The sequence below is a fragment of the Misgurnus anguillicaudatus genome, chromosome 20 (assembly GCF_027580225.2).
Source record: "Misgurnus anguillicaudatus chromosome 20, ASM2758022v2, whole genome shotgun sequence".
Lineage (NCBI taxonomy): Eukaryota > Metazoa > Chordata > Actinopteri > Cypriniformes > Cobitidae > Misgurnus > Misgurnus anguillicaudatus.
In genome coordinates this window covers 13,549,320-13,573,263 of record NC_073356.2, presented here as the reverse complement: position 1 = coordinate 13,573,263, position 23,944 = coordinate 13,549,320, and the positions used below count along the sequence as shown (strand labels likewise).

Genomic DNA, 23,944 nt, shown 5'->3' with positions numbered 1-23,944 from the left:
AAAAAGAAAAACTATAATTGCTCATGATATGACCCCATTTCTACTGTGTTTTTCTTCATCTCGGTTACTGGCTGAAGGAATAAAATATTTACTCATGTCACTCTTTTCACCACAATATTCTGATCCCTCAGGAGCAGATCAACAGTTTGGTGAATCAGGTGTGTGGAAAAGCCCTGCTGAGAAACGCGGCAGACGCCTGCAATGGCTCCAGCCCCATCAAAAGCAACGGCAAGGGCCGTCCCCGCAAGCGAGCTGCTGTGGAGGTGTCACTCGCCCACCTGCCCAACCACCTGTCCAAAAGTGCCACTGCTGCAGTCTCATGAGATGTGGGTGGGGGAGGCGTGTCCTCACCTATGTCAACCAATCAATTTCCTCTCCCTCCATATCATTTCTGTTTCGTATCGACGCCACCCAAATAGCGGAGCAGAATATCCTGTGTTGAAAACAGGCTGCCTTTTTTGCACTAGTGCACTAGTTTTGTTTTGTTTGTTTGTTGGTTTTATCCTCCAGATGTTTGATAGCATTAAAAGACATGGTCCCAGGTGTGCATTTCACTGGCAGGTGTGTTTCTGACTGGATCTTTCTTCGGCCCCTTTGACTGCACACATGCTCACCTGAACTGTGAAACTCGGGGACGTATGGGTGCTTCTCTCCTTGTTTTATCGACCCTTTTCCTTTTAACGTTGGTGCTCGACGGAGCTTTATTTTTTTTGGTTATTTTTATTATTCGAATTAATTCAGTCCCCATGCAGCTCCTCTGCGAAAAACGCAGCTCTAAAGAAGGTAAACACTTGAAATTTAGCTTGTTTTAGGGTTTCATGTATGTTTTCTTTTTTTAATTTGGATTTCATTTCATTTCGTTTTTCTCTGTGGATTTGGGGAACACTGGTTGCTATGGCAGCAGGTAGGGCTGTACCTGATGTAATAGGTGTTTTGCAGAATTAAAGGGTGGTCCGTAGCCCAAAAGTGAGAGGGGTTCCTCTCATAACTGTGCCTGATAAATTTATTTTTGGTGCTGTTTGGTTGGTTTTACTGTATAGCAGTAAGTAAAGGTAATAAAGACAGAAGCGCTATCCGCCGTAGGCTTCTAATCCCACAAGGCGGAAAAGCCGGGAGGTTTTCCGCTTCTAGATGTGCAATCGTGTCAACATTCCATTCTTCCGGACGTATGGATTCATCTGTACCAGTTAACATTAATTATTATATTATATTATTGTAATTATTATATTTTGTGCTTTTTTTTCTTTTTCCGATGTGCTATCAAGTTAGAGCCACTATTCAGAGGGTTGTGAAATGTGAAATACAAGTCCAAGTTTTCTGTTAATTTCCCTTTTGCAGAAGTATCATGTTGATTTAAAGAAAGTTACGAGAAATCTCCTCTTTTGTACATAATCCTGTAAATGTCTTTAATACTTGAGCCTTTGTTGGAATGACAGAAGAAGCAGATGGATGGATAGAGTGATGTCAGATGAAGAAAAGCCTTATATTTTCAATTTCTTCAGCTGTGGGAGGCGTACAGGGTCGCTCTGGTAATGTGTATAAATTTGAAGTGCTGCTTACATCACTGACGACTAAGATACGGAGTCGCGATTCCCCCCATTTTAATTATTTTTTAGGTTTACTTTTTTAAAGAAAAGGGAAAATACTTTGACAAAAAAAAAGGTTTTTACATTTTCATTACTGAAAATTCAACATTGTAGTAGCTACTCATGTTGCACTGAGCTTGCCAGTGGGGACTGTCAAGGAAATACTATAATCCAGTTTGTTGGTTGATGTTCTGATCAGAAGACTGAACTGTTTTAGGACTATCGTATTTAATGAAAACCAAGTCGGTTTCAACAAAAACGGTGGTTGTCAAGTTTTTATGGCCTTACGATGTATTTTATTCCGAATTTTTTTTGGTGTTTTTCTTTTATTTGGTTTCTATTTTCTACAATATGAGAGAGATGCTCACGGTCAGGCAAAGTTAATTTATTAGCGCTGCGTCTTAACAGAGTTCATGTTGGTTATATTCAGTTTTATTTTATTTTTTACTTTTTCTATTTGTACTTAAGATTTAATAAAAACTCATGGACAATTCACTGTCAGACTGTGTCTTCGTTACTGGTCTTATATGGTATAATAATGCATGTCCTAGATCAGAAGTTAACCTATTCAGAGGGACTAGATATTCTTGTTAACATTTTATACAATGAAAACCCTAATGAGTCTGAACTCATTTGAAAGAGTAAACTCATTCCCTCAATTCAATTAAGTAATGGGTCTCCCAAAAACTTGTACATTTAAGTTCACTTAACTTCGTGTCCACATAGACTGAACTTAAGTTCATCAAGTTTGTACATTGCACTTAAACAATTAAGTTCACTTGGTGTTCATAATGAATGAAAGGTATTCAGGACTGACTCTGTCAATCAATGAATGAACTTAATTCTCCACAGAACCACAAAACAAACTGCACTGTTCACATCAACTTCATTATAGTGGAAAGAAATACAAGAAGTTGAATGTGGTGCATGCATACCAAGGGAAACTTTTATCACATGAACGGTGACTTCACAAAAAAAACTATAATTTACAACAAAAACATCAATAATGCTACAAAGAGTGTAAAACTCTTAAGAAATTGTATTGACAACTGTTTATATGTCCCATCTGTTGTTATTCTTGGAACATATTAAATCATTCAACATTTTAGGCGCAAGGGCTTATGGGTTTTCCTCACAGCATTTTATAATGATAATTTTAATTGCACTTGAATTTTTAAGTTTATGCAAGTTAATATGTTAAATGAACAAAGATTGTTAAGTAATGATTGCTTGACTTTTTGAGTAAAAACAGCATTAGGGCTTTCATTAACTATGTGATTAAACATTACAGGGAATCTACCATTGTTATACGTAGTCAGAAAAAAGTATAAAACTGTACACTGTAAGAAAAAATATAGAAATGACAGTGTCACCTGCAGCCGGTTCCCAGTAACTTACTGTAGATTTCAATTTATGTTTTTTACTGGCAACATTTTGTTCAAAGTTATATGAACAGTAAATATTACACTGCAAAAAATTATTTTCAAGTAAACTACATTTTAGTATTTTTGTCTTGTTTTCAGTAAAAATATCTAAAAATTCTTAAATTAAGATGCTTTTTCTTGATGAGCAAAACGACCCAAGAAAAAAAAATCTAAATGGGGGAAAAGCAATTTTTTCTTGAATTTTTCTTAAGTGTTTTCGAAAAATGTTCAAGATTTTTTTGCTTACCCCATTGGCAGATTTTTTTCTTGCTTGTTTTATGCACAAAATCCCTTAAATTTTATATTTTTGGTCTAAAAACGACTTTTTTCTTGGGTCGTTTTGCTCATCAAGAAAAGCATCTTAATTTAAGAATTTGTAGATATTTTTTACTGAAAACAAGACAAAGATACTAAGAATTTTTTTCTTGAAAATAATTTTTTTGCAGTGTAACAAGTCCTTGTCTTTACAGACCAAAACCAAAACAACATCCTCATGCAAAGCATTCTGGGAATCAGAAATTATCATCAATCTTTTTCTGTTTTTTGCTTCAGATTTTATTTCCCAGAATGCTTTGCTTGATGCTGTTATTTTAGTCTTACTCTGTAAAAACAAAGACTTGTAAATGTTTAAATCTAATAAAAATTCAAATCTACGGTAAGTTACCGGCAACCAGCTGCAAGTAACACTGTCATTTCTACAGTATTTTTTTACAGGGGTGGTACCCTCAAAGGTTCATTTTTATACCTTCATGGCTATACAACACATTGAAATGTTGTAACTTTTTGTGTGCAATAATTTACCCAAAACACCTACTGCATATATTTAAGGCAGGCCCCAGTTTTATGACATTTTATAAAATAAATTAATTTATCATGAATTCTGTGTAATTACAGTAAACCTCAGGAAAAATAAGGCTAATATAACCAACAGCACTACATTGCATATTTGAATAAGTTTTAATTCATGAAAATAGTATGTTTTACAATGTTTTATGTCATACATTTTTTGTCGGGCCATGAAGGGCACAAGTGGGGGTCACTGTACACAAGAGGGCCCGCATGCCGAAAAAGTTTGAGAATCACTGCTTTAAGGACCTATTGTGTACAAGTTAAATGTTAGAGGTACAAAACATTTCATTGTGCCTTTAAAGGTACACAATAGGTCCTTAAGGTACATTTCATGTACCCAAAAAGGTACAACATTGTATTACGTTTTGTAAAGGTTATTTGTAAAGGTACAAAGCAGGACCTTTAGGGTACCACCCCCACGACAGATAAGGTGGTTTTGTACTTTTTTCTAACAGTAAAATTAACTATATAGGTACTGATTTCCACAGCATGTATTGCTTGACAGAGATTTTTTACAATTTCAGTACAATTTTTTTAACCCTACACACTATAATAAAACTCTGGGTTGTTTCAATCCATGTTTCAATCAAAAAGGCACAAACTCAGTCGTTGGGAAATATTTATCAACCCAGAAAATATTTGACCCTACACTGCAAAAAATTATTTTCAAGAAAACATTTTCTTAATATGTTTGTCTTGTTTTCAGTAAAAATGTCTAAAAATTCTTAAATTAAGACGCCCCCTCCCGGTGAGCAAAACGACCCAAGAAAACAAGTCCAGTTTTTAGACCTGGGGCCTCACCTATAAAATGCTGCGTAAAAAGCATCCTACATTTAATCTTACGATCATTTATCAAAATGCGTACGTGTGATTCATAAACCGAACGTATGCGCAGAAAACGCGCGTACCCCTTTCAAATCTATAAATCGCAAATGAACTTGAATTTGTGCGCGCAGCCCAGCAGTTTCAGATCTCCGCCTTTAAACGATGCCTAATTAATGTCATAGACATAAAAGAGCTCTTGTCAATGTTTAAACCCAATTTCAAACAGCAAGTATGGCTTTTATTTCCAAAAACCTGAAGCAATCGGATAAGCAAAAGTGCGTACGTCTGCTCAGACCCTGACGTGGCACTAAGCACTTTTCCACGTCAAAGATTATAAATAAGAACTTTGCCGTGGATTTTTGCGTACGCACACTTTACGATCAAATCTGTGCGGACGCATGCTTTATAAATGAGGCCCCAAAACTATCAAATTTAAGTGATTCTGTGCATAAACAAGCAAAAAAATCTGCCAATGGGGAAAGCAAAAAAATCCCGAACATTTTTCTTAAACACTAAATTCAAGAACATTTCAAGAAAAGTATGCTTACCCCATTAGCAAAATTTTTTTTTGCTTGATTTATGCACAAAATCACTTAAATTTGATAAACTAGACTTATTTTCTTGGGTCGTTTTGCTCATCAAGAAAAAGCATCTTAATTTAAGAATTTTTTTCTTTAAAAATCATTTATTGCAGTGTACACTGAGTTAAAACAACCCAACAGGTTGGTTTGTCCCTTTTTTGACCCAACGCTGGGTTGAAAATAACCCAGCAGTTTTTTTAGTGTATGCTTTTACTGTATATAAATTACTGATTCGACCAAAAGATTGAGGTTTATTTTGATTTTAAATGAAAAATAATATTAAATGTTTGAACAACACATAATAAAATGAGCAGGCAAAGTTAAAAGTAAAATAAAAATAAACATATCAACCCTCTGTAGCATCTTAGCATTTTAACAGAGGTGCACAAGTTATGTGTTTATCTTGTTTTAATATTTTACCAATTAGTAATCTGCTACTATTACTGTAGATGATGTTATATTTTACTTTCTGACACACAATAAAAATCTGAAAAAATTACAGTGATGGAAGAAAGTATTAAACATGAATTTTAAAAATCTTTTCAGAATAAAAGTGCAAAGTCATTTAACTTTTTCTGTTTCAAATTGAAAAATGAAAGCAGTTGCCAAAAGTGAAATTAGTTCTAGCAAGTCTAGCATCATTTGTTTATACTGCCCTCCAAAGGCTAAGTGCAGTATCTACGCAAACACTGAAACTGAGAAAAATGGCTTTAAATTTTTTACACGAGCCAGTCAAACATGTTACTGCAATTTTGGCACACACATTTCTCTGAAATGGGACAAAATTTAACCAGGAGACTTTGTCACAAGACACAACAGATCTCACAAAGCCCATTTTAACCCTTAACTCAATTTTGACCAAATGCGTAGTTACTGCGCTTTCGCTTTGTAGGGCAGTATAGCTGTCAATGCTTGTTTTCATTATACAATGAAATCCAGACATTCAAGCTGAATGGTCAATACTTTTTCAACCTGCTTTTTATCTTTTTTTTATTGAATCTGGTGTTGAATATTGAAATATGGCCCAAAGCCTAATCGAGAAATTGATCCTAATCATCATAATCTCACTCGGGTAAGCCTGAAGCCAGTAAAGCATTATTGATTTAATACATGAGAGAGATGTAGCTCGCGGCATACACATCTGTTTTGAATACACCAATGATATATCTCTTTTATCTGAAGCTATTGAGAGAAAAAGGTAAAAATGGATCGATTTATATCTCTGTTCACATGACAACAATGGTACTGAGGCTAAAATCATCATGGATGTACAACATTATCAGCCGTATGTAGTGAATGTCCAACAGCATAAAAGATATTTATGGATTTGGAGGGCAGGCACAGGATCAGGCGTACACTGAACAGCACAAAAACATATGTTAAGACAATTCCAAACTCTTCCTTTGGACTCAAGTGCATAGCACATCCATTATTACATCACTTCCTGTTACAGTCTGTCGTTCGTCCTCCACATATTCACGAGGAGCTGCTGCTCTCACAGTTCTTGATCGGACAATTTTGTCGTTCATTTTCTGTTAGCGCTGAATCCAGCGGAGAGCTATGGTTTCCTGTCAGTTGCCTCTCGTCCTCTTCATCGTCGTCTTCCTCCTCCCCTGCTTCTGTGTCTTGACTGACTGAGTCTGTGCATGTTGAGGACAGCGAGGCGAGCTTGTGTCTAAGGTCGGCCTGGGTGGGCACCTGAAGTGTGATCTCAGAAGTGAACGACTCTAAATCTGGCCCTGAAAGGGACAAAAAAAAAACATTCTGATCATCTCGGAAAGCAAATTTTTGGGGGTGATGGTATACTAAGACAGCATGAGTGGAGCATTGTGTTACAAAATCTAGTGAGTCACTATAGACAGCATCACAGGTGTACTGTAGCTGTTGTGTATTTTTATAGATAAGGCAGCTGGAAAATGAACGCATCCAAATAAAAAAAATATTCCAAGGGTAGAGTTTCAAGCTTTCAGTTTACACTGATTTCATTCATGCAAGACTAAACTTGAATAGAGAAAGACATCATGTGCTAAAATCAACATATTTCTAACCAGCAATTAAACAAGACATCAACTGTACCATAACTTTTGTTTTTTAAGCTAAAATAAACATTTTCAAAGTTGTTTCAGCTACTGTGCATGCGTACAGGTTGGCAAGCGCCTCACGTGATTGTACAGAGTCCCTCCCCCAGAGAATCATCAGTTGATGATTGGTTCTTTTAATTAGAAGGCGGGACTTTCGTTGCCAGTTCAGTCATATTGAACGTTGTATCTTCTTTTAACCAATGTCTTTAATTAAACTTAAACATTTAAGGCAGCTAAAACATTTTTACAGTGCAGTATTTGACTTGTGAGCTGGCTTTGTTTTCATATTGAAGTGCGGTTCAGTCATCACCTTAGACATTATATACGTAGACACCTCATGACGTGCTGGAACGCATCAAGCGTCGGCGCCATATTGGATGGGTCTCCTCGCTGTACGCTAGCACCAGAGTCAATGGGAGTTAACGGCAAGAAAGCCATACTATGGCCGTATTTTGTGCAGCTTAACCGGCGCAATATTGATTCCAGATCACATGGGATTACATTTCACAAGTAAGATTGAACAATCATTTTGGTTATTTTACGTTATTATTTATAATATTATGTCAATGTTCAGCAGGAACTGGTACTCTCTCTCATGATCTCTCGCTGTTTTTTCTTCACATTTGAAGGTTTCCCAGTGAAGTTGCTATAAAACGGGAGGGTTTTGTTGTGACAGAGTCGTCAAAGCTCTGCAAAGAGTATAAGAACAAGAGGGGAAACTCGTTTTTAGCAACAGCCACTAGATGGCGCTTCAGTAGCGCGGCCGCTATTTGGAATGAAAATTCTCCGAGCCAATTCATTCTCAATTCATTCATATTCAAATTAATTTAATACCTAATTACATAAAATACCTAATTACGTAAAAATTACATAAAAATTGTGTACTTAAGTACTTTTTAAGTAAAAGTAAAAAAGTAGATGTTTAATGTAGCCTACTTAAATATAAACCAAAAACTTGAAATTATGAAATGTAGTGGAGTAAAAATTATGATAATATGCTTTGGAATATAAGTTTTCTAAAGAAAAACACTGATAAAATACAGATACTTGAAAATGTACTTTCATGTAGAAAGTAAAATACTTAAGTAGTGTCTGCCTCTCTTTGTCAATATACCATACTTAAAGAGCATAATACAAAGTATTTTGGCATGAAAGCAGTATTTTTCAATGTGTGACAGCGTCCTGTATCATAACTAAATCTCTGCCGCTTATAACAACTCAAACCGTGTGAAAATCCGGTAAAAATTAGAGGAGTTATGATTATTCCTCATTAGAAATGAATGCAAGGGAGCGCACTGTAGACCCATCCAAGATGGCGGCCGCGCGATACGTCAGCTCCAATAGGCAGCTCAGTCTACGAGGTGTCTACGTATATAATGTCTATGGTCATCACACTGTATGATCTCTACATAAAGGTGTGGAAATGATACTTTTCATTTGTAAATATATATTAAAGGGATAGTTCACCCAAAAATGAAAAGTCTGTCATCATTTACTCACCCTTTGTTGTTACAAACCTGTATACATTTCTTTGTTCTGATGAACGCAAAAGAAGTTATTTTGGGTGAATGTTTGTAACCAAACCGATCATGAGCACCATGCACTTCCATAGTATACTTTTATCCAGCTATGGAAGTGAATAGGCTCATGGATGGTTTGGTTAGTAATATTCGTCAAAATATCCCCCCAAAAATAAATTTATACAGGTTTGTGACAACATGAGAGCGAGAAAATGATGACAGAATTTTTATTTTTGGGTGAACTATCCCTTTAACTCTTTCCCCGCCATTGATAAGTTAATTCGTCAATTAAGAGAAAACGCTTCCCTGCCAATGACGAGCTTTTTCTGGCAATCCGTATTTCCGATATTATCCACCAGGTGGCGCTCTTACCCACCTTATAAAACCTGGAAGCAACCCTTTAGGGCAAACAGTAAAAACTTTGTGTATGTTTTGGTCATTGCTCTGAATTTGATCTCTATCAAAACTCCTTCACAAAAATACCCATATTTGACAGGTAATAAAAAGAGAACTAATGAAGGTAGGATGAAACCTTTTTTTTTTTTTGAAAGCATAGGGTCTGTTCTTACATTTGATATATTATATGTTTATATATTAAAAGGAGAACATTTTCTGAAAGGCATTAAAATGTTGTGAAAATAAAAAAGTTGGATCTGGCTGGCAACTTTTTTTTAAAAGCTGGCAGGGAAAGTGTTAATAAAGGGCACATATTATGCCTATTTTTACAAGAGTTAATATACGTTTTAGGTGTGCCCAGAATGTGTCTGTGAAGTTTCAGCTCAAAACATCCCACAGGTCATTTGTTATATCATGTCCACAATGCCACTATTTGGGTGTGAGCTGTTTTCATGTGTGTACCTTTAAATGCAAATGAGTTACAGCTCCTCACTTCCTTACTAACAAACAGTGAGTGCATTTTATTAAAAATAAATCTGATTCCTGTGAATACAGTCTGAAACAATAGCATCTTTAGTCGCATTAGCGGGGCTTTATCAGTGTGACATCACATTAACAAGAGAATCAAGACAGCATGTCTAATGAGGCTGCTTTGACTTAAATGATGTTTAAAAAGAAGGAGAGAGTTTGTATTTTTTCATTGCAGAATGGTTGTGTTCACACACTGTAAACACATTATAAAAGTGGATTTTGCATAATATGGGCATTTTTTTTTTTACTATATATTCAAGTCAAATGGTAGTTTATAAAGTATAATTACTTTATATTCTGTTAACTTTTTGTCTTATGGGATATACAGTACTGTGAAAAAGTCTTAGAGCATCATGCTACCATTAGATTTGTTGTTTTTGCAACGTTATAGTGATCATATTTAATTATTTCTCAGTCTCTTTATTAGAATACATCCAGAAAATACAGGAAATGTGTATGTAGTATTAAAAACAGTATAAAAGTATAAGCTGAAGTGTCAAGTATTTAGGGTAAACTCCTCTTCAACTTCAATCTCTTAAACCTAAATAAAATTAAATCCTAATTTCTATTTCTAATCGAATGACTTCAGGACTTCAGTCTCTTTAAAAAAGCTCAAGATGTGTTTCGTGCCAAGAGAGGTCACACTAAAGACTGATGTCTGAAGAAGACATTTAGTTCTGAAAATTGTTTTGTTTTTAATTTTGTGTATATATTTCCTGTATTTTCTGTTTGTATCTTAAAAAAGTGAAAAATAATTATGGATGGACATTAAAACTTTACTAAAACAACATAGCTGTTATGAGAAGTAAATAAAATCTGTATATTTTGATCACGCAGTTGGCGATTACCATTGACTTTCATAGAATTAGTTTTTCCTACTATGAAAGTCAAAGGGTACCGTCAACAGTCCGGTTACAATAAAATATCTTATTATGTGTTAAGCAGAATGAAGAAACAGCATTTAAATTTTTAGGTGACTATCCCTTTAAACCTATCATGTTTAAAGGCGGGGTGCATGATTTCTAAAAGCCAATGTTGATATTTGATATCACTAGGAATGCTCCGATCGATCGGCTTTGTCATCAAAAGGATCCTGAATGTGGCTGCGATTAGAGACATTTTTCACGTAGTGCAAGCATTTTTATAACCCGTTGCTCATGTGCGACGTGCAGAATTGGATTTCTCTTTTTGCCTTTACAGAGATGTGTGTATTTTCTATGAGGACGCGCTCCGGTCAACAGCGCGACGCGTCTTCACTTGCCCATCAAACAGCGTATACAACACATATCTATCGCGGACAATTGCATCCTTATGCCAAAAGTTTATTATTTGCATGCGTTTTAAAGTTTTGAGCGTTTAAACTTTCATTTTCCTCACAGCTGCTCTTGTCTGCGTTCAGCCGCCGCGCCCACACACAGCTGCCTGTCATCAGTGCACGTGAACGAGCGATTTCTCTCACGTCTTAAAGCTACAGTAACCTAATTCATCTCTCTACTCTTGACTAAGAAACTGTTATACTTCATACGAATACGTGTCTATTTAATTCATACAGTAAAAACTGTGAAGTGTTTTATTTTCATTACTTTTAGGAGACAAACCTGTTTAAAGAGATATAAAATATGTCTTTGCAGATATTTGTTGTGCTTATTTATTTGAGTCTCTATTAACACAATAATATACCTAATTACTGCAAGTAATATAACAAAGGCAACATCTGTGGTATTACTTTATCTAGAAAAAATTTTAACAGGTACAGTCATCAAAGAGCTTGCATATCAGCTTAAAAAAAACAAACAAATCGGTATCGGCCGATCACGAAGATAACAAATCGGTGATCGGTATCGGCTGCAAAAATCCTGATCGGAGCATCCCTAGATATCACCTAAACAAACACGCCCCTACCCCAATAGAGACAGAGCGCAGTTATGCAAATTTGTAAACCACGCCCACCGGGGGGGAAAGCGATCCAACCGTCTCCATTGATTTTGTATTGCGAGAAGCCGCCTCCTTGTCATTTCTGGCTTTTAACAAAAAACTGAATAATGCCTAAAAGCTGCTGTGTGACAATATGTACAGCTAACAAGCCAAAGAACCCAGAAATAAGTTTTTATAAGCTGTCGAGCCGTAAAACCCAGTCTTTAAGGAGAATAAAGTGGATCGCCGACTACGTTTCCCCCTATTGGACGCAGTTCTACTAATAGAAGTACTATGAAAAGTTGCCTGTTTCCATTTCTGTGTCTTTAAACGCTGATTTGCTACAAGTGTGTTTTGGGACTCGGCCCGACTCCCTTTTCCAAAGATTTTTTCAAAAATCATGCACCCCGCCTTTAACCTAAATTTAAAGGAACAGTATGTAAGAAATGTATATCAATTAATCATAAAATGGCTCTGATATGTCACTAGACATTAAGAAATCATTTTCATTTCAAATACTTATATCACTCACAACAGTGTTATGGCCAGGAGATTGTCATTTAAAAAGTGGAGTTGCAGCCCTCAACTGATGTTTATGTTGTCATTTTGTGTATTGGCCACAAGTTTTGTGATTGCAATACCAGTTTTGGCCACAATCCTAAATACTGTTCCTTTAAATTAAATAAAATTAGCTAAACCTAAAATTAAACACAGTTCCCAGCATTATTAAGAGACAGAGAGGAAATAGAAGAAATGTGATCATTGTCTCAGTTTGCTCTGTAATGCTTAGTGCTTTATGCAATGCCAACACCAAATTCTGCTGAATCTGCTGCGAGTGATAGATGGGTCATGCGCTTCAAAAGAGGAGGAGCATTATTTGGGTGGCATACATACTGTAAGCATTAGTGGATTTTCCATCTACATACAGAAATGATATTAGTTACTTATGATGTACCATATCAGTTGAGAGTCTGCCAGAGACAGAGAGGTTTTAGTCTACTATCCTGATGTGTCCTGCTTACTGGTATAATCCAGACTCCGGCTTTTACTAAAGCTCAATGTAATTAGCAAAACTTGTTTATCCTTTCTAGATCCAATCAAACAGCACAGACGTCATCTCAGCGTGCTCTGCTGAAGACCACAGTAAATGTCAATCCTAACTTAATGGCATCTCGGCACGAATGAAGCTCTTTAAACATAAGGAAATGGCCCCACACTATATGACGCAACTTTCGTCATCAGCCGAGCGTGATCTGTGAAATCCATTGAAAAAGACGCAAGGACTGGGCAGATATATTGACTCATGCGCATGCATACCCAGCACTGGTGAAGCCACGCTATTGTCCTCTCCGCCAGAGTTGAGAAAGACGTCCAAAGCCTCGTGGTCGGACATATCCATCAGGTCCATTTGCTCCAGCATGTCCACGTTCACCTCCATCGAAGACATGCTTCCTATTGTCTCTGCGTACCAAAAGAAAAGCAACGTTACTTCCTGTAACCTCACGACCCGACCACTGAGCTACGTCAAGGATTTGAGTCCAGGATGAATGGACACATGGAGTTCCCATCTCTGTGACCACATCGGTCACCGAATATATATTTTTGTTGTGTCAGATCGTAATCGACACTTTCCTGGATTCGTCACCTTGCTGTCATGAGATGTTTTTAGCGCATGCTTCACAAACATAGACTGCGGCGTGAGACATGCCCGTCACGTGTGCGTGTGTAAGCGTGACATCAGAAAGCACGGCGGTGAACTGCGTACCTCAAGATTGCATAAGAGCGCAGCGGCACAGGGAGGTGGACAGCAAAAAGAAAGAGATGTTAGCTCCTCTTTCTCAGCACTGAGGTATAAACACAACTACACACATACACACCACTCTGTGTGTCACTTTTTGAAGAAATTGACATGAAAATACCACTTCGATCTATGTTCAGAAGTGGTCCCGGTCCTATAAATTGGCACCTGCTAGCTGTTTATACCAGTGATAAACCTTAGAGCTCCATGGTAAACAGTGTCCCATGTATGTAAACTATTTGACGAAGCATGCATGTATAAAACATCACCATAGTCAAGTACAGACATAAAAGTGGCATTAACCAGCCTCTTTCTAGATTCAAACGAGAGGCAGGATTTGATTCTAAAATAAAACCCTAATTTAAGTTTTAATCTTTTTACTAGCTGCTGAATATGAAGGCTAAAAGAAAGTGATTCAACAATTAAAATAGAGAGATATCTGTATATCTTAGAGACAAATTCAATTTTTGTACCCTGAGAGGTGAGGATTGAAGGCACATTAGATTTAGATTTTGTATTTGTAAAAATCGTGACTTTAGTTTTAGCTGCATTAAGAACAAGTTTTAATTGATAAAGATTTTGTTGAAGCATGTTAAAAGGAAGTTGTAACTAAGATCTATGGTGGGTGCTGAGGAATACAGAACAGTGTCATCAGGATAAAAATGAAATTTTACATTAGACACATTGTGGTCAATGTTATTAATATAAAGGATGAATAGCAATGGCCCTAGGACTGACCCCTGAGGCACACCTTTTGATATTTTTAGATAGCTAGAAGTGCTACCCTCCACCTGCACACACTGAGTCCTGTCTGTAAGGTAGTTAACAAACCAGCCAATAGTTTGCAATAGTTTATAGCCACATCCTATTACAGATCTGCTGACGGATCAATACTCGACTTACAAAAACAATTTGGATGATTGTTGCCCCGCTTTCTTAATGTCCTGCTGTTCAATCCTAGCCCCCAGCTTAATAATTAAATTATTGACTAGCCCCACCTTATTTTAACCTGTTAGCCCTAATTTCTAATGACCTTTATAGCCCCACCCTCTTTATGACCACCCATGCCTTCGTATGACCTGTTGGTTGATACTATCCCCACCTATTTGATTATATCACCCCTACTAATGACAACACTGATCCTTTCCTCAGTGTTGTGTCTAAAAGGGACACAGCTCTGGCCAAAATCTCGTCAAATCTCACCAGATGAGGGCTGTTTTTATCCTAACCCTACCCCCAAACCTAACCCTAATCCCAACATTTCAAGTGATTTAGGCTATAACCTTGCTCCACCCTCTTAATTTCTAGCCACACCTCCATATGACCTGTTGACTGATCCTAGCCCTGTCCTTATAATGAAAACAGGTGTGTTCGACTTCCTGCTGTGCCGCAAGAACCGATAGACGGATGACATCAAAGTACCCCAATAATAAATTCGTAAGCTCTATGATTTCTTGAATCGCTTTCAAAGTACTTTTTTTATACAATACCATCTGAAGAAGATTTCTCTAGGTTATTAAAAGATGTGTTTGTCACTGAGATAAATGTTAACATTTTGTTAAGTAGCTTCTGTTTATACTTGCCGAAGGTGAGCTCACCTCTTCTTTCTGTGATCTGCAGGTATCCTGTGGAAAGGTAATGCTCCATGTCCTGCTGAAAAGCCTCCTCAAAAAACTTTTGCCTGTCCTTCAGTTTTACCTGTGGCTGGACAGGCTCCACCTCCGGTACTCTCTGAGCATGCTCGAGCTCCAACTCCGCTGTGATTGGAGGACAAGAGAAAAGATGACAAGCTTTGTTTAAGGTGAACTGTCCCTTTTTCTCTACCACTGTTTTTCTTATCTGGGCAAACAAGTTCAATTTTTATTCTTATGGATATTGTTTGGCTTAAAATATCTAACTGTACTTGCTGAAAGATTCGATTTAGCAAAGGATGTCTTTTAGAAGGCTAAAATATGAACACCAGATTGAATTTGAATTCAAGGAAGCAAGACTGTCTGTGTGTGTATGTGTGTGTGCGCGTGTTTTGTGAGCAAGCTTTTGTTGAAAAGCGAGGACATACAGTATGTGCACTAGAGATCACCTCTTTAATAAAAGAGCAGAACCGCTTGCCTGCAGGCAACCACAGCCTTGAATAATCCATACACAAACTAAGAAAAACACAAGATACACACACGCACGCACATTCTGGTTTCATGTTTTATAGGGACATTCCATAGACGTAATGCATTTTATACTGTACAAACTGTATAATCTATTTCCCTTACCTACCCCATTCCCCAGTCCCCAACCATCACAGAAACCATTTCACATTTTCAAGAAACATCCATCTGTTTGATTTATAAGCTTGTTTCCTCATAAGGGACATCAAAATGTCCCCACATGGTCACAAAAATACTGGTATTCCTATCTTTGTGGGTCCCCACAACATGATAATAACCAGGTACACACACACACACACACACACACACGCACACACACACACACAAAAAGTATTTAGGTGTAGACGCACTGCTTACCTTCCAATACAACAGTCCTCTTTGTTTCAGTTTGTTTACTCATATTACATTTATTCGTACCTTCATAATGCACGTTATCATTATTGAATCCCTGCAATCAAAAATTATGCCTTGTTTTTTTCTCCAAAGTTTTTATTAAACTTTTTTTTTATAAACAGAGCACTCAAGGGAGTGCCGGTCCGAGCATCTTAGGGGCCCTAAGCAGAATTTGTTTGGGGGCCCCATCACCAATTTATTTATTAAAAAATAAAGAAATTACAAAAATGTATTAAAAGAACAAAGTTGCACATTAAGTAAGGGCTAAAATTAGCATTAGGTACAGAAATCAAATTAAATTAATCAAGACATACAAACGCATGTGTGTCCAGAAAGCTTCTTACTTTAGTGCCTTTTTGCGGGTTAAATGGTTTAAAATCATTTGAAATGTTAACATTTGCAAGCCCTTTAAACACGTGAAATGATAAACTTTCCCTATTTAAATTTGCATATTAATCCGCAATGTCCTTTTCTTCTTTCTCTTTTCGGCACCAGAGGGATACATACTTTTCTGTGACATGGCTTATCATTTATTACAGTTACGTGCACTTGCACACCGGCGCAAATTGTCAATGCACGCGAGGTGTCTATATTGCGCATGAGTCTCAAACGCTAGCTAGTTGTCTGCAAATCAGATTTTTTTGTCTTGAATTATTCTTTTATTAATTTGTATTCATTAAAGGAGCGGTGAATCAAAAACTCAATTTTAACTTGATAATTTGTTATATAAGAGGTCATCATACTTAAATGAACATCCTGCAAGTTTCAGAACTGAAAACGTCCGTGCTACTGAAATATAACCGTCTTTGGCACCAAGCCAGCTAAAAACTCCAGTCTAAAATTCGGAAATCTATGACGTCAAAGTAGAATTGAAACACCTCCCCATAACCAAAAGGACAAGTCTACTTTTGTAGCCCCGCCCACAGCTTCGCGTGACACGTGTGTCTCAGTAAGTAAACATGTCTTTAAAGATTGACAAATTTAACCAAAATGACTTTTTAAATACATTTTTTCTGAGAGACTTTTATTTTGACACGGTGATCTGTTATGATACCATGGAAACGCTTTTTCGGTTTTGAAAGAACCGCGTGGGAACAACCATGGGAACAACACAGAAGCTAAATACTTCAATTCGGAGGCTTGGAACCTAACATTCGCAATATGCTTGGATAAAGTTTGCTTTTGAAGAAGTTCCAGCTCGTGTGGGGAGCGTTTGTTAACGTTGTGGACATGGATTAATTTGTAAAGAAGTCGATGCTGGATTTGCAGAGAGACTCAGTCAGAAGCACCACTTATATTGGATCTGACAACAATGACACAGCAGTATAATTCACAGTAAGACATTTTACTTTATTTAAGTTACTGCGTTTCACTATTGCTTTGTTAAAAGAGATTGCTTGATGTGTCCTGTTGTAACATCCGTGTCTAAATACGTTTGTTGACTGTTTTAATTTACTAAAAACATTAAACGATTAATAAAGGTACAACACTTAACAATACGACTGTAATTTAAAGGTAGAAATATACAAAGTTAGTTATAAGGAAGGATTTATCAACCGCAGTTTAGATTCTGATGCCCGTTTACTGTGTTGTATACGGTAACTTAGGCAAGTTGCGTTTGAAAGGTCAAACACTCAACAAAGCTTATTTTTTATCATATAACTGTGGTATTTAACATTACGTGAATGTAAAAGCAACCTCACAAGCACAATAGAAATATACAAAGTTATTGATAAGGATTTATTAGCCGCAGTTTAGATTCGGATGCACGCTTACTGTGTTTTATACGGTAATTTAGTCACGTCGAGTTTTGTTTCTACTTTAATATACGTATTGTCATTTATGTGTATCATGTTTAGCACCCAGAATCTTTTGTGTCTCAAACATATTTGTGTTCGGCTGCTATTTTTATCACATTAATGTTTTAAAAACATTTCCCTACATGTAATGACGGGGAATGAAGCTGTCCAATCATAGCAGTGGGCGTTTACGTTCAGGTCTTCAATGCGGCCCGCCCCTTCAAACGAACCATTTCTCAAGACAGCCACTAATCCATGTTACAAAATAGCGTATTACTTATTGCTTTTGATGTTTTTGAATGTAAAAACAACGCGAAATGCATAAGTAGACATCAATCAACGTCATAAAGCAATAAAATCGACCAATTCACGGCCCCTTTAATTCATACATATCCATTTATTTATATTACTTGTTTAAGTTATTTAATTGTAAAAAAATAAGCAATTGGGGGCCCCCCCTTGGTGGCCACGGGGCCCCAAGCGGCTGCTTAGTTCGCTTATGCCTCGGGCCGGCCCTGACTCAAGGGGCTGTTTACACTTGGTATTAAGATGTGTTTTCATCGATCGGATCACAAGTGGACGAGAGAGACACATTACGTTTACACCTGGTATTTAAATCCGTCTCTTTTGTCCACTTTCGACCGCTTCTGTGCTGAATACTGTGAGGGGGTGGTCTGTAAGACGGTGGGCGAGTCTCTCTGCTGTCATTCAAACCCGAGCGGGAGTAATTATGAGTTTATATGGATGCAAACTAATATTATGTCGGAGTCCACTGCTTGTTTAGCAAAGTAACATGCTGCACAGAGTTTTGTACGTGTGTATGTAAGAGCTTTCTCTGAATTTTCAGCGCAATTGATGAAATAGAATTGCGCAACTTTCACACGCTTTCAAAACGAAACTACGGAGATCAGCCGCTTTAGTTTTATCAATGAAAGGCTAAAAATAGCGCTGTTCACCGTATGTTCACGGCAGAAGTCAAAAAAGACGTAAAACAGTGTGTTCAGTATCTCAAGATTAGATAAATGGGCGGAGAGAAGGCGGTCGCGTGTGGCTGTTCGAACACATTCAACCACATGTGCGTTCCGCAACTCCAAAGCGATCCGATCGAAAGTGGTTCCGACTACATCTGGATGTGGTTGAAAGTGGTCGAAAGTGGACGAGCTCAAAACGTTTTGAACGCCGTTTACACCTGGCATTAACGTCGTCCACTTGTGATCCGATCGACGAAAACGCATGTTAATGCCAAGTGTAAACGGCCTCTTAGAAAAGTAAACACATGGAGAAACAACAGAAATAAAAAAATAATTAAATACATAAATAAAATAAATAAACTTAAACTACATAATAGGCCCTTAATAGCAGTATTTTATCACAAGTCAATATATCATCTGTGTGGTTAAAACATTATATGTTTAAGCTCTTTAAAGAATGCAATTGAAAAAAATGGACACTAATTGAAACATACTTGCTTAAAGGAATATTACACTTTCATTCAAAAATCTCGATAATTTACTCACCCTCCATGTCATCCAAAATGTTGATGTCTTTCTTTGTTCAGTCAAGAAAAAATTACGTTTTTTGAGGGAAACATTTCAGGATTTTTCTTCATATAGTGGACTTTATTGGACCTCAACAGTTTCAATTTCAATGCAGTTTAGGATTGCAGTTTCAACGGAGCTTTGGAGGGCTCTGAACGATCCCAACCAAGGCATAAAGGGCGATTTATAGTCCGTAGCCTGTGCGTAGCTCTGCGTAGCCCGACGCGCACGTCGCAAAATTTTGAACAGCGTGTCAGTTCTACGCGGACCGCAAGCGCTGTGATTGGTCCACCCCTCCCGTCAGGTAAAAAAAACTGTGTCACAGGTATTTCCGTTTGTGACGGTGAAAACAAAGATTAGCCAAGTTGAGGAGTGATTTAACTCAAACTGCAACAAAAGTTGCTGTTTATTTACTTCCATCATTGCTGGTCTTCTCAAATTATACACAACAAGTTGCTGTTTCTTCTTCGTTTGTGGGTTAACTTGCCCGGTTTCTTCTTCTCTGACGGTCGCGCTGCTACTGTGGTTACACGCGTGGATACAGCCCACCAGCGGTCGCGCGTGTGTTTGCGCAAAAGTATAAATGAAAACCGACGCGGAACCTACGCCGTCGCTGCTACGCCGTAGGACCTACGCCTGGCTATAACGAGCCCTTAAGGGTCTTATCTAGCAAAACAATTGTCATTTTCGGCAGGAAAAATACTTTTAAACCACAACTTCTCGTCTTGCACTAGCCGGGTGACCTAACGTATTGCGTAATCACATCAAAAGGTCACGCATGGTGTATGTGAAACTACTGCTCCAGTGTTTACAAGTATGGAGAAAGATTGCCGTTCCGATGTTATTATATGTGGAATGATACTAATTAATGTTTCTGTGTCAGTTTATTGTTTAAAATGGTCTGCAAATGTGCATTTCACATATGTAACGCACGACCTTTCGACGTGATTACACAACATGTAAGGTCCCGCTGGCGCATCACATGGCTAGTGTAAGACGAGAAGTTGTGGTTTAACAGTGCATGTTTTTTATTTTTCTTGACGAAAATAATCGTTTTGCTAGATAAGATTTAGAGCCCTTTGAAACTGCGTTGAAACTGCAATTTTAAACTGCATTGAAACTGTCTATTAAATTGAGAAAAATCATAAAATGTTTTCCTTAAAAAAAAAAAAACGCAATTTCTTCTTGATTATTCTTTCACAGTAGGTGCATGTACCTTCATCCAAAAATGATATCTTGTTAATATGACATCATTTGATAATGACTAATAGATCGAGTAGATGAGTCAGAGATATGTGCTGTTACTCATGGACCGTCTGTTCTCTCCCTGTCAAGACAAATTTTGCTTTTCAAGCGCTGTTTGGGCCTTCATTGGTAAGAAAGACAGTTCACATTGTGTTAGAGTCTAGAAATCCTTTAGACTGTTATTTCCCCAGAGAGGATCTTCTTTCACCGCTGCTCTTCGGATGCACTGACCTGAGACCTCCGCAAATAAACCTCCTAGTTTTTTTAAGCAGTACAGAGAGTTGAGGACTAGAAAATACAAAGTCTAAAAAAACAAAGTGCTCTAGTGTAGAGAATTAATTCATATAAAAAGTGTTTATAATAATGCTTCTAATAAAGCAAACACGTTTATGTGGGGCCCACATGGGTTACAGGGGTGTGGGCTCAAATGGGCATCTTATCTGGGGGCCACTTTACTAAAGCATGAACCACTGATTTCTGTTAATTTACTGTAATACCTTTAGCATTTTAGTGGATTAGATGTAATGTTTGTATTTAGGAGTTATAAGGTAACCAAAGGTAAGACCCAGCTGGGTCCCATCACTAACCTATGTAGACAAACTTCTGTATGCACCAAATGAGAGCTGGCCCTATATGGAGCCCATCAAGGGCTAACACATCTGGGGCCACCATGGAAACTGAGGACAAAATTTGCTGAGTCCGAGTTGGGTAGCCCATGTGTGCCCAACATATATCAGCCCAGGTGCAACCCCTTTGGCCCCCACATGGGTGTGTTTGTTTGGGAGGTGTTAAGGTGATCGAATCTTGAAAAATGCCCTGAAATAGTGTACAATTTTGGTACCTCATATTATAGTGGACATTATTGAATGCCGATGTAAACTCAACGTCTAGAAGCTGCCATTGAGGCACGTGCCAAACGAACTCCCACGTATCGACACAAAATGGCCCCCACACCCTTCCGGTGTGCCCAATGTCCGAATTCACACACTTATTTTCATTCACTTATCCATTCATTCAAGTGGACTAATGTATGGAATAGTAAATGAGGTTACATATACTGTAGGTGGCTATTTTCTGGCACAAGTCCTCCTCAGTGTTTGTGCTTGGATGCTCGGTACCAGTTTTGCCTTGTGTGGACTTTCAAATTGGTCTAACATATGAACTGTAGACCAGCTGCTGGCCTAAGGGCTCTTAATGGGAAGAGAGGAAGAGAGAGATAGAGGAAGAAAAGATGCTTAATAGGCATAACTATGATAGCATTCATCTGACTGATTTAATGGCGATTAATTGGATCCACTTATTGACTGCGTCATGCCACAGTGAGAAAAAGAATGATTGCTCGCAGAATAACACACACACACACACACACGCACGCGCGCGCGCACACACACACACACACACACACACACACACAAAATCTATCATGGTTTGTGCTCATGTATTGCTTCATTCGTGTGCGTTTAAAAATGACAGATTGTAGGAATATAGCAACAACAGACGCGTGCACAGGCACTATTGAGCAGAAGATGACGTGCTTGCTTCCCCATATGGGTTGTTGTAAAGAGTCATTCACACCAGCTTCTCATCTCAGTCTTTGTGTGGCGACACCTGCGTCTCTGACTGTGACATGCTTCATCTAATTTGGTGTCATTCAAAGCGGCATAACGTCGCATTGGAAGATGTCATGATGACTAGAGTAAAGTGGTCAGGATTGACGCTGGTGAGGTAGAAAGTTAGTTCGATTAAACGAGGCACATCTGCTATGAAGGTTTAGCCTCATGTCATCAGGTTGCGTGTAAATCATTCAGTGAGTTTAGGGGATCAACTTTTGTCAGAAATGTCTGGGGCACAGCCTGTCAAGGTTTATCTCATGCAACCAAAGATTTTATTATAGGGACTTAACTTCAAATGCATTTTTTCTGCCCCGTTTGCATTTGCATTGTTTTACTACCAACACAATTGTTTTAAAAATATATCTTTATATACGCTTTCTGGGAAACTGCACAGTGGTGTTTAATGATACCTATGCTGACAAAAGAAGAAGGTCTTGACAGAGGCCAGCAAAGCTGTATGGTCTATATTATCTTAATGTATTGTTCATCCTCATGCCCATGAGTCTATTCTTGTGTCTCAGCATATCTATATGCCAACATACTTCAGTATTGAAGCGTAGGAGTGTGAACCTCGAGTCACGCTGCTCCTGTCTGGATCGCTATTCATCCATCGATGAGAAATGGGTCATTTTAATTCACTTAAAGACTCATCAGCTTCTTTAAACATTGTTATTTTACATTTATATACTGTACAACGCTGTTGAATTGGTTGACATACACTCTGATGGTGTTCATTAAAGGATGATGTACCTGCTAATGCAAGAAAGAAAGGGTAAAGAGGTTTATTTTTTAAAAAAGATGGACTTATTGTATTTTACATTCATTCCATTAACTCTTTCCTCGCCATTGACGAGATAACTCGTCAATTAAGAGAAATTGCTTCCCTGCCAATGACGAGTTTTTCCGGCAATCCATATTTTCGTTATTATCCACCAGATGGCGCTCCTACCCAACTTATAAAACCCGGAAGTATTCCCTTAGGGCAAACAGTTCAAACTCTGTGTATGTTTTGATCATCGCTCTGAATCTGATCTCTATCAAAAGTCCTCTTAAAAATGCAATTATCTCAGCTTTTAGCTCAAAATGTAGTATTTTTGAAGAAACCATATTTGAGAGGTGATAAAAGAGATCAAATAAAGGTAGGATGAAACTTTTTTTGTTTAAAAGCAGAGGGTTTGGTTTTTAATTTGATATATTGTATGTTTATATATTTACAGAAGAACATTTTCTGGAAGACATTAAACTTTGGTGAAAATCATAGAAAATGACTGGCAACTTAAAAAAAAAAAAACGCTGGTGGGAAAAGAGTTAAAGGGATAGTTCACCCAAAAATGATTCACCCTCACACTTGTTTTCTCCCTTAAATCTGTAAATGTCTTTAAACACAAATGAAGATATTTTTGTAACCGAGCAGATCTGGGGCACCATTGGCTTTTATAGTAGGAAAACAATAATACAATGGAAGTGAATGGTGCCCCAGAACATTTTTCAAAATATCTTAACTTTTTCTTCAGCAGAACAAAGAAATGATGCAAATGATGACAGATTTTTCCTTTTTAGGTAATCTATACCTTTAATCATATCGCTACTCATAATAAGTGTGACACAAAATACTGATTTTAAATGAAATATGTCATTAGCTTTTTATTATTTAAAATATTAAAGGTTGCACTAGTGAAGTAGCCAGTATAA

At 37.4% G+C, this 23,944-nt stretch overlaps 2 protein-coding genes across 7 annotated transcripts in view; one reads left to right on the top strand and one right to left on the bottom strand.

Annotated features, from left to right (window-relative positions):
- The window catches only part of jarid2b (jumonji and AT-rich interaction domain containing 2b), a 149,929-nt gene extending 147,842 nt beyond the window's left edge, over positions 1 to 2,087 (top strand). The window contains exon 18 of the mRNA XM_055219622.2: positions 132 to 2,087. Within this exon, the coding sequence (XP_055075597.2) occupies positions 132 to 323 (192 nt within the window). The 3' untranslated portion in view covers positions 324 to 2,087. The remainder of the gene's footprint in view (positions 1 to 131) is intronic.
- Positions 2,088 to 5,496: 3,409 nt separating this feature from the next.
- dtnbp1b (dystrobrevin binding protein 1b) overlaps positions 5,497 to 23,944 on the bottom strand; it is a 68,135-nt gene continuing 49,687 nt past the window's right edge. For 5 of the 6 annotated variants that reach the window (XM_073858140.1, XM_055219630.2, XM_073858139.1 and 2 more), the window contains 3 exons: positions 15,104 to 15,262; positions 13,025 to 13,168; positions 5,497 to 7,004 (listed from right to left, as the gene is read on the bottom strand). In XM_073858140.1, coding sequence (XP_073714241.1) covers positions 6,742 to 7,004; positions 13,025 to 13,168; positions 15,104 to 15,262 — 566 coding nt within the window. In that variant the 3' untranslated portion in view covers positions 5,497 to 6,741. The remainder of the gene's footprint in view (positions 7,005 to 13,024; positions 13,169 to 15,103; positions 15,263 to 23,944) is intronic. The other variant, XM_073858137.1, reaches the window with a different exon arrangement.